The following is a 12,152-nucleotide window of genomic DNA, read 5'->3' as shown; positions in this document are numbered from 1 at the left end:
CAAAAATTTGTCATCCTTTTGTCCACTTTTTCAAATGGACACACTTCTCTGATCTGCTTGAGACTAGAGGTAAAGACACGGTGACTTCTGCTGAAGGACTCTAACGTGTGGCTGCTGGGCGTTGGCGCATTCTTTCACAGTCTTTTTCCAAATGTGCTTCAGATATTAAAGTTAATTAGCAGAATCCTGCAAAATCTGAATGTTTGGGAGACCACTCTGAATATTTTAGTTTCTAGGAGATTATGATATTCAAGTTAGCTGATTTATAATGATCAAATGAGTTGATACATGAATGCACCTCCAAGCATAGTAGGAACACTGGAGACAATAAGGGTTGATTATCGCAAAATTTTGGCCCTCATTTCAACTTGGAACCTCAGAATTTTAGGAGTCAAGTGTTTTTCCTAAAATACTTTATCTTTCCCCTTTCTTAATAAAGCTGCTTTTGATTATGTCTATTAGAGAGGTGAAGAGCAGGAAATTAGTGTACACAGCCGGTTTCACCTAAGTTGTAATTTTTTAAAGTAACTATTTTTTCCTGATTGTGACAGTAACGCATGCTGTGTTTATAGAAAAATTAAGAACGCTGAAATGTAGAAAAAGCAGAAAGCAAGCAAAAGGTATCCACAACTAGAGATCATCTTTTTAACATTTTGGTATGTTTCTTTTTTAGGTTCCCCCCCCCCCGCAAAATATTCCATTTACTTATTTTCCTTGTATATCATATATCATAGAAAATTTTGAAAACCCAATTGAGATTATATTGTTTTCCATTCTGCTTTTTTCACTTAATACAAATATTGCCACTGTCCCTTCTTACCAGACCTACTTTCTTAATCTGTTAATATCTGAAGTTTTCCTCCTTTAGGATCTTAGCTGAAAGGGAAGCACCCGATTACAGAATTGAAAATGGAAAGCAATGTGAACAGGCAGACCGCATTCCAGTATGAGCTCTGCCTCTGTCTGGCTAAGTAAATAATCATGATTAAGTTACTTGATTTCCATGGACATCTGGATATCTAAAATTAAAGAATTAGACAAGAAAACAGTTAATATTTCCTTCGAGCTTTAGAAATCTATATATATGTGAATCACCTAAAACTTGCATGATTTTTTCATACCTTTCAAGTGCTTGTTCACATACTCAATTCTAGATCTTGGGTACCTCCTAGAAAGTAGCTGATTTAACCCAGCCTATTGATGTATTTACTAATTATGCTCCTACTCATTTGCCATCGTTAATTATATACATTGAGTAAGTAGAAAACTGTGCTATCTTCATTTATTTTAATATGTTATATTCAGAGGTATGAAGAATTATTTTCCTTTTGTGGGTTACTGAATTTTCAGACTGTTTGGAGCTGGCAGTGCCCATGAACTGAACAAGATTTCTTGAGGCTCCTTCCAGCTTTTGTATTTGTAGAGCTGATTTTTTTTTTCAGATTGTGTTTATTATATTTCAGATGCTGAGATGAATCGTCACCTGTGTGCTTGGCTTTTTAGACATTCATTTCTTAATGGTCCCCGCCAGTACCACCTCCATTCCCAATCTCATCAGTTTACACAGATCCATCTTGATACAAGGCTGTGGATTTTTAGACAAAGCAGGAATCCCATTCTCCACCATCTGTTAAATAAGAATTGTCCCAGGAGATACTGTCATCAGTCCAAAATGCTGTGGAAGCATAAAGCACTACAGAAATATATGGAGGACCTGAACAAGGAGTACAGGACGCTTGACGACTGTTTGCAGCGTATGTCTGTGAATGAAGGGGACTGGAAGTCCCTGAATCGGAGGCATGCTGAGTTGGCGCCACTTGCAGCCATTTACGGAGAAATTCAGGAGGCTGAGCAAGCAATTGAAGATTTAGATTCAATGTGTAAAAGTAGGTAAAAAAGTATGTGTGTGTAAACGATGTGATTGATTTTAGAGGTTAAAGCTTTATTGAACACAGTCTTTTAAAAAGCCTAGAATGGCTGCACTCTGTACTTGGAGAAGACAGGATTCTACTCTGTGTGTTTGATGTATTTTGGCTACTAAAAATCAACTATTAAGAGACCAAGCTCCTCATGGTGCTTGCCAAGAAGTTTTTAGGGTCTAGGTGACTGAATATTGACCTTTACAGAAGCTTTAATTTATTGAGCAGGCCTTTCCTGAGCACTGTCCTGCGTATGTAGCAGAGACACAAAAATGCAATTCCTACCCCAGCAAAGGGCATGTAGGGTCCAAGTATTATTTCATCATCCCAGGAAGAACCCTGCACCTTGTGGCCACTTGCCCCAATTCCCCTTTCCCTACCAACCCGAGGCAGTAGCTCATCTATTTTCGAGATTTCCTTATTTCAGGCATTGTATATAAGTGGAGTCATATAGTACATCGTTTGTCTTTCGTCTATGTTGTAGCATGTGTTTATACTTAATATCTTTTTATTGTGGAACTGCATTCCATTGTATGGATCTACCACATTTTATTTTTATTTACCCATTCATCATTTACTGGATATTGAGTTGTTTCCACTTGTGGGTTGTAATGAACATTGGCGCTACAATTGCCTATCATAACTCTGCATTTAACCTTTTGAGAAGTTACCAGACTGTTTTCCAAAGTGGCTGCACTATTTTTACCCCACCCTTTTGATTCTAGCCATCCTAGTGGGTGTAATGATATCTGATCGTGGCTTTGATTTGCATTTCCCTGATTAATGATGTTGAACATCTTCTCACGTGCGTGTTGGCCTTTTGTATCTCATCTTTGGATAAATGACTGTTCAGATCCTTTGTTCATTTTTAAAATGAATTATTTGTCCTGTTATTGAATTGTGAGACTTCTTTATATTATAGCCACAAATTCCTTTTCAGATATATGATATGCAAAACTTTTCTTCTATTCTATGGGTTATCTTTCGAAGCAGCATAACATTTTTTTTTTTTTTAAGATCCTATCCACTTATTTAACACAGAGAGACAGCGAGAGAGGGAATACAAGCAGAGGGAGTGGGAAGGGGGAAAGCAGACTTCCTGCCGAGCAGGGATCCCAATGTGGGACTCTATCCCAGGACCCCAGGATCATGACCCGAGCCGAAGGCAGATGCTTAATCGACTGAGCCACCCAGGCGCCCCTAAGCAGCATAACTTTTTAATTTTGATGATGTCAAATTTATCTTTTTTTCTCTTGTTGCTTGTGTTTTTGGTGTCATATCTAAGAAACCGTTGTGTAACCCAAGGTTACAGAGAGTACAACTGTGTTTTCTTCTGAGAGTTAAATTTTTTAACTTTACATTTAATTTTTTGATCTATGTAAGAGATGTTTATTTTTAGTTTTGGTATTTCTTAATATTGGTTATTGCCTTAACATTTTTTCTCATATGAAAATTACCAAAATGTGCAGAAGTTGAGAGAAAGGCACAGTGGACTAATCTGGGATTCAACATTTATCCAGATAGTACTACAGGTGTTTAGTTTCTAAACTTCTGTGCTTCATCCTGTTCCATTAAGTGTTAGAGATGTTAAGCAATCTCAAGGCAGTCACAGTTATAACTATAAAGTCTCGATTTTCTGCCATCTGTTGGTGGTACCATGAGTCTCTCACTATGTTTAATGAGGATTTTTTTTTTTTTTTACTCTTTGCATTATGCCACTCAAATTTGTAATCAATTAGTTTGGGGAAGGTTCTTTGCATATAACAGGAGTTTACTAAATGCTTCTAAATCCAATTGACATAATCTCTTTCAGCCTTGGTTGTATCACCATTATACAATGGTGTATACATTGTATTACCAGTATAATTGAGATTGGATTGGATTGTTTCCAAAGTCTCTTCTAGGTCTAAAATCCTGCTATTCTGTAATAAAAGTGATAGAAGTGACATTTACTGTCCTACCATATGCCAGACACTAAGCTAAGTATTTTATAAATATTACCTCATTTGAGTATTTACAATAATCTTATGAGATAGGAATTATTATTAATGTCCCCATTTTATAGATGAAGAAACTGAGAGCTTAAAATGTCAGAGGTCACTCAGCCAGTCAGGCAAGGAGCAAGGATTTGGACTCAGTGAGATTCCATAGCCTGTCTTAGCCACCGCATGAGTCCAGTTCCAATAGAGTCTGCCTCTGCCTCTGTAGTGTACCCTTCATGAGTCCCCTTCTATTCTTTCTGCTAATTTATATCTTTATTATAGCTCATCCTGGATAATTACAATACATTCCTAACTTTTCGTGCCACTTCCAGGTTTTCCCAGCCCAAGTACAACCTTAATCAGAATACTCCCCTGCTCAAAATTTTCAGTAGCTCCCATTGCCTATAAATATAAATTTCTCGATTTGGTATTTAAGAGCCTTCAGATCAGGTCATGATCCCGGGGTCCTGGGATCGAGTCTGCTTCGCTCTCTCCCCTGTGCCCCTCTCTCAACCCCACTTGTGCTGTCTCTCTCTCTCTCGTAAATAAATAAAGTCTTAAAAAAAAAAGGAGCTTCTGAAAACTGACACTAGCCTCTCTGTATAGTGTATTAATTCCCTTTGTATATGCTACCTTCCAAGAAAAATAGATAACTTGCTGTTCCCTGAATATATACGTCATCCCATTTCTGTCTTTGCACACATTGTTACCCACCAATTTTACCTTGTTAAAATTCATTTCACTTACAAAGTATGGCTTGGATGTCATACTTTGGCTTCAGTCCCCTCTGTATAACAAATATGTTACCTTTCTCTGTTTTGAATTTTGATCCTTTATGTAATTGTCTTAATTTCTGCCCCTTCCCTCATTATCTGTTTCTCAAAGACAGAGCCTGTGTCTTACTCATTTTTATATTTCCTGTAGCACTGAACATAGGATATAATAGACTCTCAAATCTTTCTTGATATAATGAAATTGAATTAGGTTAGATTTCAGACATCAGAAAATAATAAGAGGCCACAAAAATAATTTTATGTGACTGCGTATCAGGTTTTTCTGATATCTTTGACACAGCAGGTACCTATATGGAGTAATGTCAGCCTAGTGTCCATTTGTGGCATAAGTACATGATATGGGGCCACTAGTGATACTACAATTCTGCAACAGATGATCCGTAATTAGAATTTAGTTCAGAGGACATCTATCCAGGAAGCCTTCCTCAAGTGCTAAGGTCTGGGTTAGACCCCCTCCTTTGTGCCTCCATGGCACTGTCCTATCCCATACTGTACTCGTGCGTACATGTCCTATTTCCCACCAGACTGAGACACTTAAGACCTGGAACCACATTTTATTCATCCCTGTGTCCCCAACAACTAGCAGAGTATCTGGTGCATAATAAGTGTTAGATGTTGAAGGTATGAATGAGGAATAGAATCCCACCAGGTGTTAATGACTTCCATGACCAGGGAAGAAGTTTCAAGAGCCTTCTCTGTTTTATAATTAGGATGTTTCATTTCTGTTTTCTTCTTTGCTATTAAGAATCAAACATTTCTACATCAGCTGGCAAGCATCACCACTAACAAATGGAGTCTAGGTATCCGGAGCAATGGAGTCAAAGGTTGTAAGATCTGCTATCTCTCATGATAGTTTTTTTGTTGGGAGTTCCAGGATTTAACTTTCTCTCTTGAAATGATGTGAAAAGGACAATTGTTTCCATAAAACAGAGGTTACAAAGATGTTTCATTTGACTTACATGGTGCTTTTAAAAAGTGTTCACTAGGTATAAATATTTCAAGAGATTTCAAAATTTTAAGAGTTCTTATTTCGGACATTGGGGGGAAGAAAATGGAGGCTTCAGCCCTCCTGGATTACCCACGGTGTGCTGAGTAATGGCTGCTACCTTTCAGACAAGAAGCGGTCACTCCAGTTTACTCCACAACTTACCTTATTTGGGTCTACATTTAATTAACCAGTCCTTTTTCAGACTTGTTTTATTAATCATTGATTTCTGTAATTAGTTTTAGACATTCAAATCATAAACTTTTGGGCAATGATCATACTTTCTTACACACTGAGTTTTTTTAGACGTGCTTCACAAGTACTTATTAATTAATTAATATTTTCCAATTATTCTGACTGTTCTTTTGTATAATCCCTCCTTCACAACTGAAATAAAATTTATAAACAGAAATTAGCTAGCTATTTAGGAGTTTTCCTGTATTTAAAAACATAATTTTTGTTGATGGTTTGTAGGTCTAAATAAACAAGATGAAAAGCAGTTACAAGAACTCGCCTTGGAAGAGAGGGAAACCATTGCTCAAAAAATCCATATGTTATACAGTGAGGTATGTTTTAGGAAGTAAACTGCTCAATCGTGTTACTATAAAAGAATACTGTTTTTACGAGGCTATACTTTGGTGTTCAAAGTACTTTCCAAGCACCAGTTTATTAAACCTTCTTTTACGGTGAATGAGTAAGCTGGGTTTAGTACTGTAATTTGCTACAGAATGAGGTTGAACCGATTGGGATGCCAGAGAATAAAACATCATCTCCCCCCTCACCTCCACGAGCAATTTTATTCCAAAGCTGTTAACTTGCCAGCCAAGGCGGTAGATGCTGGTAAAGAAACTTAGTTTACCAAGAGGAAGAATAGGGTTTTTAAGCCTTAGAAAAGGGGAGTGGTATATAGTGATTGTGTTAATTAAGGATCGAAAATTTGCTTTCTGTATAGAGTGGAGTGAATCCAAAGGTACAGACACAGTTGGTTCATACCAAATCTTTAGCTCCTTGTAGTTCAGTGGATGATTTGTCTAAAAGACAATGAAGACCACAGTGCTGTATAGCATCTGTAGTTTCTTCCCTTCTGTTCTGTTTGCCCTCGTCCTGCCTTCGGTCCCCCTACTCTGGGACTCCATAGAGGGGCTCGTTGAGAGGAAGGAGGTGGAGGTATCAGTTACTGTTATCTGATTTAACTGATTTAACCAGCAAGTCAAAGGCAGAAAGACTGTCATTCTTGGTCTGATATTCCCTCTCACAGATTACCATTTCTGACAGAGATGGAGTATTTCAAAAAATGGCAGTAGGGGAGTCATGGCATGTAGGTAGTTTGATTTGAAAAACTTTTCACTAATAAATAAAAAATAAAATTACATCCCTTTTCTTGTTTAGAAGGAAGCTAGTTACTTTATTAGGAAGCCCCTTGTTTTCTTGTCACGGCTCAGAAACTATTTCGGCCTTACCCTGGGAGTCCTCAATATACTCTTTAAGCAGAACAGCTCTACTGAGAACACAGGGCACGACCTGGGGCCAGCTGTCATCTGTGGGAGGAGAAAATACACAATCATATGTAAAGAGGCCTCATTTTCTCCAAGTGAAGACTTTTCAAAGCTTCACTTCATTCATTAGATGAAAGAAGCTGCTGTTTAGAGCTAATAAGAGGCAAAATCTGAAAAAAATTTGAATGGAACCCTCCGGACTTTGATCTAAACTTGGGCATTTTTTAAAAATTAAGATAATCTGATAGCATTGTGGAGAATACCCTGACAAGTAACTCCATTGTTAGCTTGAATTGATCACTTATTTTAGGTCTAATGCTGTCTACTTATTGCAGCATTTAATGACTAGACCTCATTGGGATACTATATAATTTTGTTAATCACTGACTTTTTTTTTTTTTAATGTCTGGAGGTCTTTTGTCTAAAATCAAGCAGTAGTATAATCATGGGAAATATACATACAAATGCTGATCTTTTTTTCCATTTTCAGCTTTTCCAGAGTCTAGCGCCAAAGGAGAAATATGACAAAAATGATGTTATTTTAGAGGTGACATCTGGAAGAACTACTGGAGGTCAGTTAAATAATTTTATTGTAAATGATCTAAAAAAACACTTAAATTTTACCTTGGTTTGACACAGTATAACTTTAACAGTCCAGTAAATGTGTTTCACTATAAAAATAGTTACTCCTTATTTCCCAGGGGGTCTATACCTAAGAATTGCTCTCTTAAAAAAAAGTCTGTGCTGACTGAATATTTTTTATATTTTTTTAGGTGATATCTGCCAACAGTTTACTCGGGAAATATTCGATATGTACCAGAATTATTCAAGCTATAAAAACTGGAAATTTGAACTCCTGAATTATACACCAGCTGATTATGGTAGGGATATTTGAGGATTTAATCCACAGATGATGCTGAAAATTATTTTACCTTTGATCTTGATTAGAACCATGTTGTCCCATTTTTTAAAAAGATTTTATTTATTTATTTTTGCAAGAGAGAGAGCACACATGAGTTGGGGGCAGGCAGAGGGAGAAGCAGACTCCCCGCTGAGAAGGGATCCCAGTGTGGGACACAATCCCAGGACCCTGGGATCATGATCTGAGCTGAAACCAAGAGTTGGACACTTAACTGAGTCACCTAGGCAGGTCCTTAAACTTTTAAATACTCAGTTATGTTAAATCAGAACATCTGATAGTAATTCTTTTTTCCTCATTCTTTTAAGCCGTATGAAAGTTTTCTTCTTCTTGCTTATGCATTGATACCCAATAATAAAGTAGGGAAAGAGGATTAAAGTAAGTTGAACAATAGAGAAAGATGAAAAGTAGTATCTAGAATAAGTAAGTTGTGCTTGGCACAGGTTTTTTTAAATTTTTTATCTTTTTAAAGATTTTATGTATTTATTTGATAGAGTACAAGCAGGGGGAGCAGCAGGCAGAGGGAGAGGAAGAAGCAGGCTCCCCACTGAGCAGAGAGCCCAATGTGGGACTCGATCCCAGGACCCTGAGATTACAACCTGAGCCAAAGGCAGATACTTAACCAACTGAGCCACCCAAGCATCCCTTGATACAGGTTTTAAATACGGCCACTGGTCAGGGAAAGGGAATTGAGAGAAGAGGGAAGAAAAAACCAGAGCAGCCACATGGTGGTGGGAAAGATCTTGGTGTGTGTGTAGGGCAATGTTAGGAAGCCAGTCTGCCCAGAGCATATCTGTGAGAGGAAGACATAGTAAAAGGTGAAAGATACATATGATCAGAAGAGAAACTGGAGTATATGATGGGAAGACATAGGAAATGAGTTCTAGGGGGTAGAGTTTGAACAGCCTTAAAAGCAGAATAGACCTTGATTGTTAGAGAGTAACGACCTGTTGAAGATTTTATCAGTAAGCATATGATCTGGGGGCACCTGGTTGCTGCTGTTGGTTAAGCCTCCAGCTCTTGGTTTCAGCTCAGGTCATGACCTCAGGGTTGTGAGCTTGAGCTCCACGTCCAGCTCTGTGCTCAGTGCAGAGTCCGCTTCAGACTCTCTCTCCCTCTGCTTTCCCATGCCCTGCTCCCTTGCTCTCTCTCAAATCAATCAATCAATCTTAAAAAAAAAAAAAGGCACATGATTTGGTAAATATATCTCTTAGGGAGATTATTTAGATAGCAGTGTGGGGGATGGACCAAGAGGTTCGATTTAAGGTAAAGTGCAGAGCGGTTCCTAGAGCAATCCAGGTGTGACTAAGACTTAGATCTGGCATAGATCGTGGCAGACCTTCACAGGAAGAGCGGACAAAAGACAGGCCAGCGCTTGCTCCTGTGTCCTGCATACAGTGTAGGTGATCTGATCCTCATGGCCCTGTGAGATAGGTAGTATCAGTCCCATTTTACAGATGAGGAGCCGGGCTCAGAATAAGTGACTGATCCAAGACCACACAGTACGTAATGGCAGTCCTAGGATTGAACTTAGGCTTGTCAGATCCAGAACCACAGTACATCCTAGTAGTCTGTTCTAACACAAACAAGATGAGGCATGGGGATCCTGATCTTCCTAGCCAGAAAGACTGTGATATTCGTTTAAGTTGAAGAGCAGAGCCCATACGGGAAGAAAAATGATAAGTTGTTTTCGAATGACTAACTCTGTGGTTATTGTGAACACCCATTTAGAAATATCCAGTAAATGCTGAAGTTGTGTCAGCAGAGCTTTGGTGAGAGAACAGAATGAAGGAGAGAGATTCAGTAGCCCTTAGCACAAAGGTGGTATCTGACACTGAGAGATTATGTGAGGGAGAGGCTAGGGAGAAGGAATATTCAGGGTGCCAAATCCTACGTAATGGCCACATTGAGAAAGATTGACTCTTGGCAAAAGAAAGAGAGGAGTGAGATAAGCAGGAAAAGGATGAGTACAGTATAATATTATGGAAGCTAGAGATGGGAGAGTTTCAAGGGGAATATAGTCAGAAACAGCAGCATTTTGGGACATCTGGCTGGCCCAGCTGATGGAGAATGTGACTCTTCATCTTGGGGCTGTAGGTTTGAGCCCCACTTTGGGTGTGGAGCTTACTTTAAAAAAAAAAAATCTTTAGAAATACAGCATTATGAAAGAGAGAATGGTGGCAAATGTCAGCAGTGACTGCTCTCAGATATTTTGAATCCAGCTTTTAAGAATGAAGGATGAGCTCAGTAATAACAGGAAGAGTAATTTAGTTCCAGGGACGCAGAGCAGCCTCAACAATCCCTAGACAGTGGTTGGGAAACCTTTCTTTTAGATAGACTGGCTTAGTGGCAAAATAAAATAAAGGTACTTTAAGAAGTAAAAAGAGCAGGGGACACACCAGATGGCTAGGTTGGTTGAGCATCTGACTCTCAGCTCAGGTCTTGATCTCAGGGTTGTGAGTTCAAGCCCTGCATTGGGCTGTACAAACTGGGCATGGAGCCTACTTAAAAAATAAAAAACACTTTTTTAATTAAAAAAAAAAATCTAAAGGACTATTTTTTTAAGGAAGGGAAACTTTAAATATTTTACTCTAAAGACTAGGAGGGACGCCTGAATGGCTGGGTCAGTTTAGCATCTGCCTTTGCCTCAGGCCCTGAGCTCAGGACATGATCCCTGGGTCCTAGGATTGAGTCCCGTATCGGGTCCCTGCTCAGCAGGGAGCCTGCTTCTCCTTCTACCTGCTGCTCCCTGTATTTGTGCTCATGCGCACGCGCTCTCTCTTTCTTTCTCTGATAAATAAATAAATAAATAAAGATTAGGAGTCAACCTCTACTCATTAAAATTAGAAAATAATATATAAAAATTGATCTATTTGTAATCAGGAAAAGAAAAATACATGAATAGGAGTACTAACTTAGAGAAGGGGTGAAAAACACCTATCTTATAAAATATGCTTACTAAATAATATGTGTATATATTTTAATGTTTAATTGAAATGGAGAGGAACGCAGATTCATACAGCACTAAAAGCTAAGGTTGAAAAGAAACATACTTTCAGGCAAAAATTCATGCATCAGGTGACTTAGAGCCTTGTAGTTTTGTGGTTGGAGGTACAGATAGGGACAATACTCAAGTATTCCATGAATAGTCCAAGCTAAATGAGTACAGGATGGTTTTTGTGGCAGCAGGGGAAGGTGATAGCTCTGGGTATGTAGTGTGGGTCTGACACTTTGTTATTCTGTGTACCTGGCATCTGACAAATTGAAATCTCTTCAAGTTAAAGGGATTCTATGAAATGTTCTGTTATCTCTTCCCTCCCAACAGATTGATGTTTATACTTGCGTTTTGTTATTTTCTGCTTGCTAGTTAAATTCAGGGAGAGGTCACTTCAGGTAACATGGTGGTTAGTTCTCTGTGTCCAGAAGACGTACTTCTTACCATGAGTGTGAGAAATAAATTTGTAAGGGGAGCCCTGGAATCTTTGAAGGGGCTCTGTGATGGCTCTTCTCCGTGGGCCAGACTCGACAGTAGGAACTCTGTTAACTAAACTGGGAAACCTAAGTGTACTGGAAGTCATTGGATTTCAGGGTGGCAGGGGTCAAGGGTTGAGCAGTCCACAGCCAAAGGCCAGATGAGTGTGGTTACTGTCACGGACGGCAGAGCCAAGGCAGCAATTGGAAGTGTCTGACTTGTGCAGCCCTGTGGCATTCGCTTGTTGATCGTGGTGCCCGTACAAGTAAAAGAGGTAGGAAGCCTAGTAAATTCTCACTTACCTATATGAGCAGAAAAGTTTTAGATCAAGTGAACAGAAATGTAACTTTAATCATAAAAACAAGCCATGGCCCCTCAGTTAGTTCTCTCAGACTTGAGCCAGTGGATAGACCCAAACCCCTTGAATAAAGAGGGGGCGGGGTCCCCTTGAGGAAGGACCCCCATATATTGCTAGGTGTTTATGCTGTTGACCCTTCTCCCAGCCTCCTCCCAAAAGGGGTCTGTCGCCTTTTTCCAGGGTAACTATGCCTTAGAGAAGCGGAAATAACCAGACTTTGCAGGGAC

The 12,152-nt window shown here is 39.0% G+C and overlaps 1 protein-coding gene across 2 annotated transcripts in view; it reads left to right on the top strand.

Annotated features, from left to right (window-relative positions):
• MTRF1 (mitochondrial translation release factor 1) overlaps nucleotides 1-12,152 on the top strand; it is a 48,491-nt gene that overhangs the window by 478 nt on the left and 35,861 nt on the right. For both annotated transcript variants that reach the window (XM_080799000.1, XM_080799001.1), the window contains exons 2-5: nucleotides 1,464-1,886; nucleotides 6,155-6,246; nucleotides 7,667-7,748; nucleotides 7,950-8,057. In XM_080799000.1, the coding sequence (XP_080655126.1) occupies nucleotides 1,472-1,886; nucleotides 6,155-6,246; nucleotides 7,667-7,748; nucleotides 7,950-8,057 (697 nt within the window). In that variant the 5' untranslated portion in view covers nucleotides 1,464-1,471. The remainder of the gene's footprint in view (nucleotides 1-1,463; nucleotides 1,887-6,154; nucleotides 6,247-7,666; nucleotides 7,749-7,949; nucleotides 8,058-12,152) is intronic.

Source organism: Martes martes (genome assembly GCF_963455335.1).
Source record: "Martes martes genome assembly, chromosome: 3".
Taxonomy (NCBI): domain Eukaryota; kingdom Metazoa; phylum Chordata; class Mammalia; order Carnivora; family Mustelidae; genus Martes; species Martes martes.
Note: the sequence above shows the minus strand (reverse complement) of the source record. Positions and strands in the feature narration are given on the sequence as shown.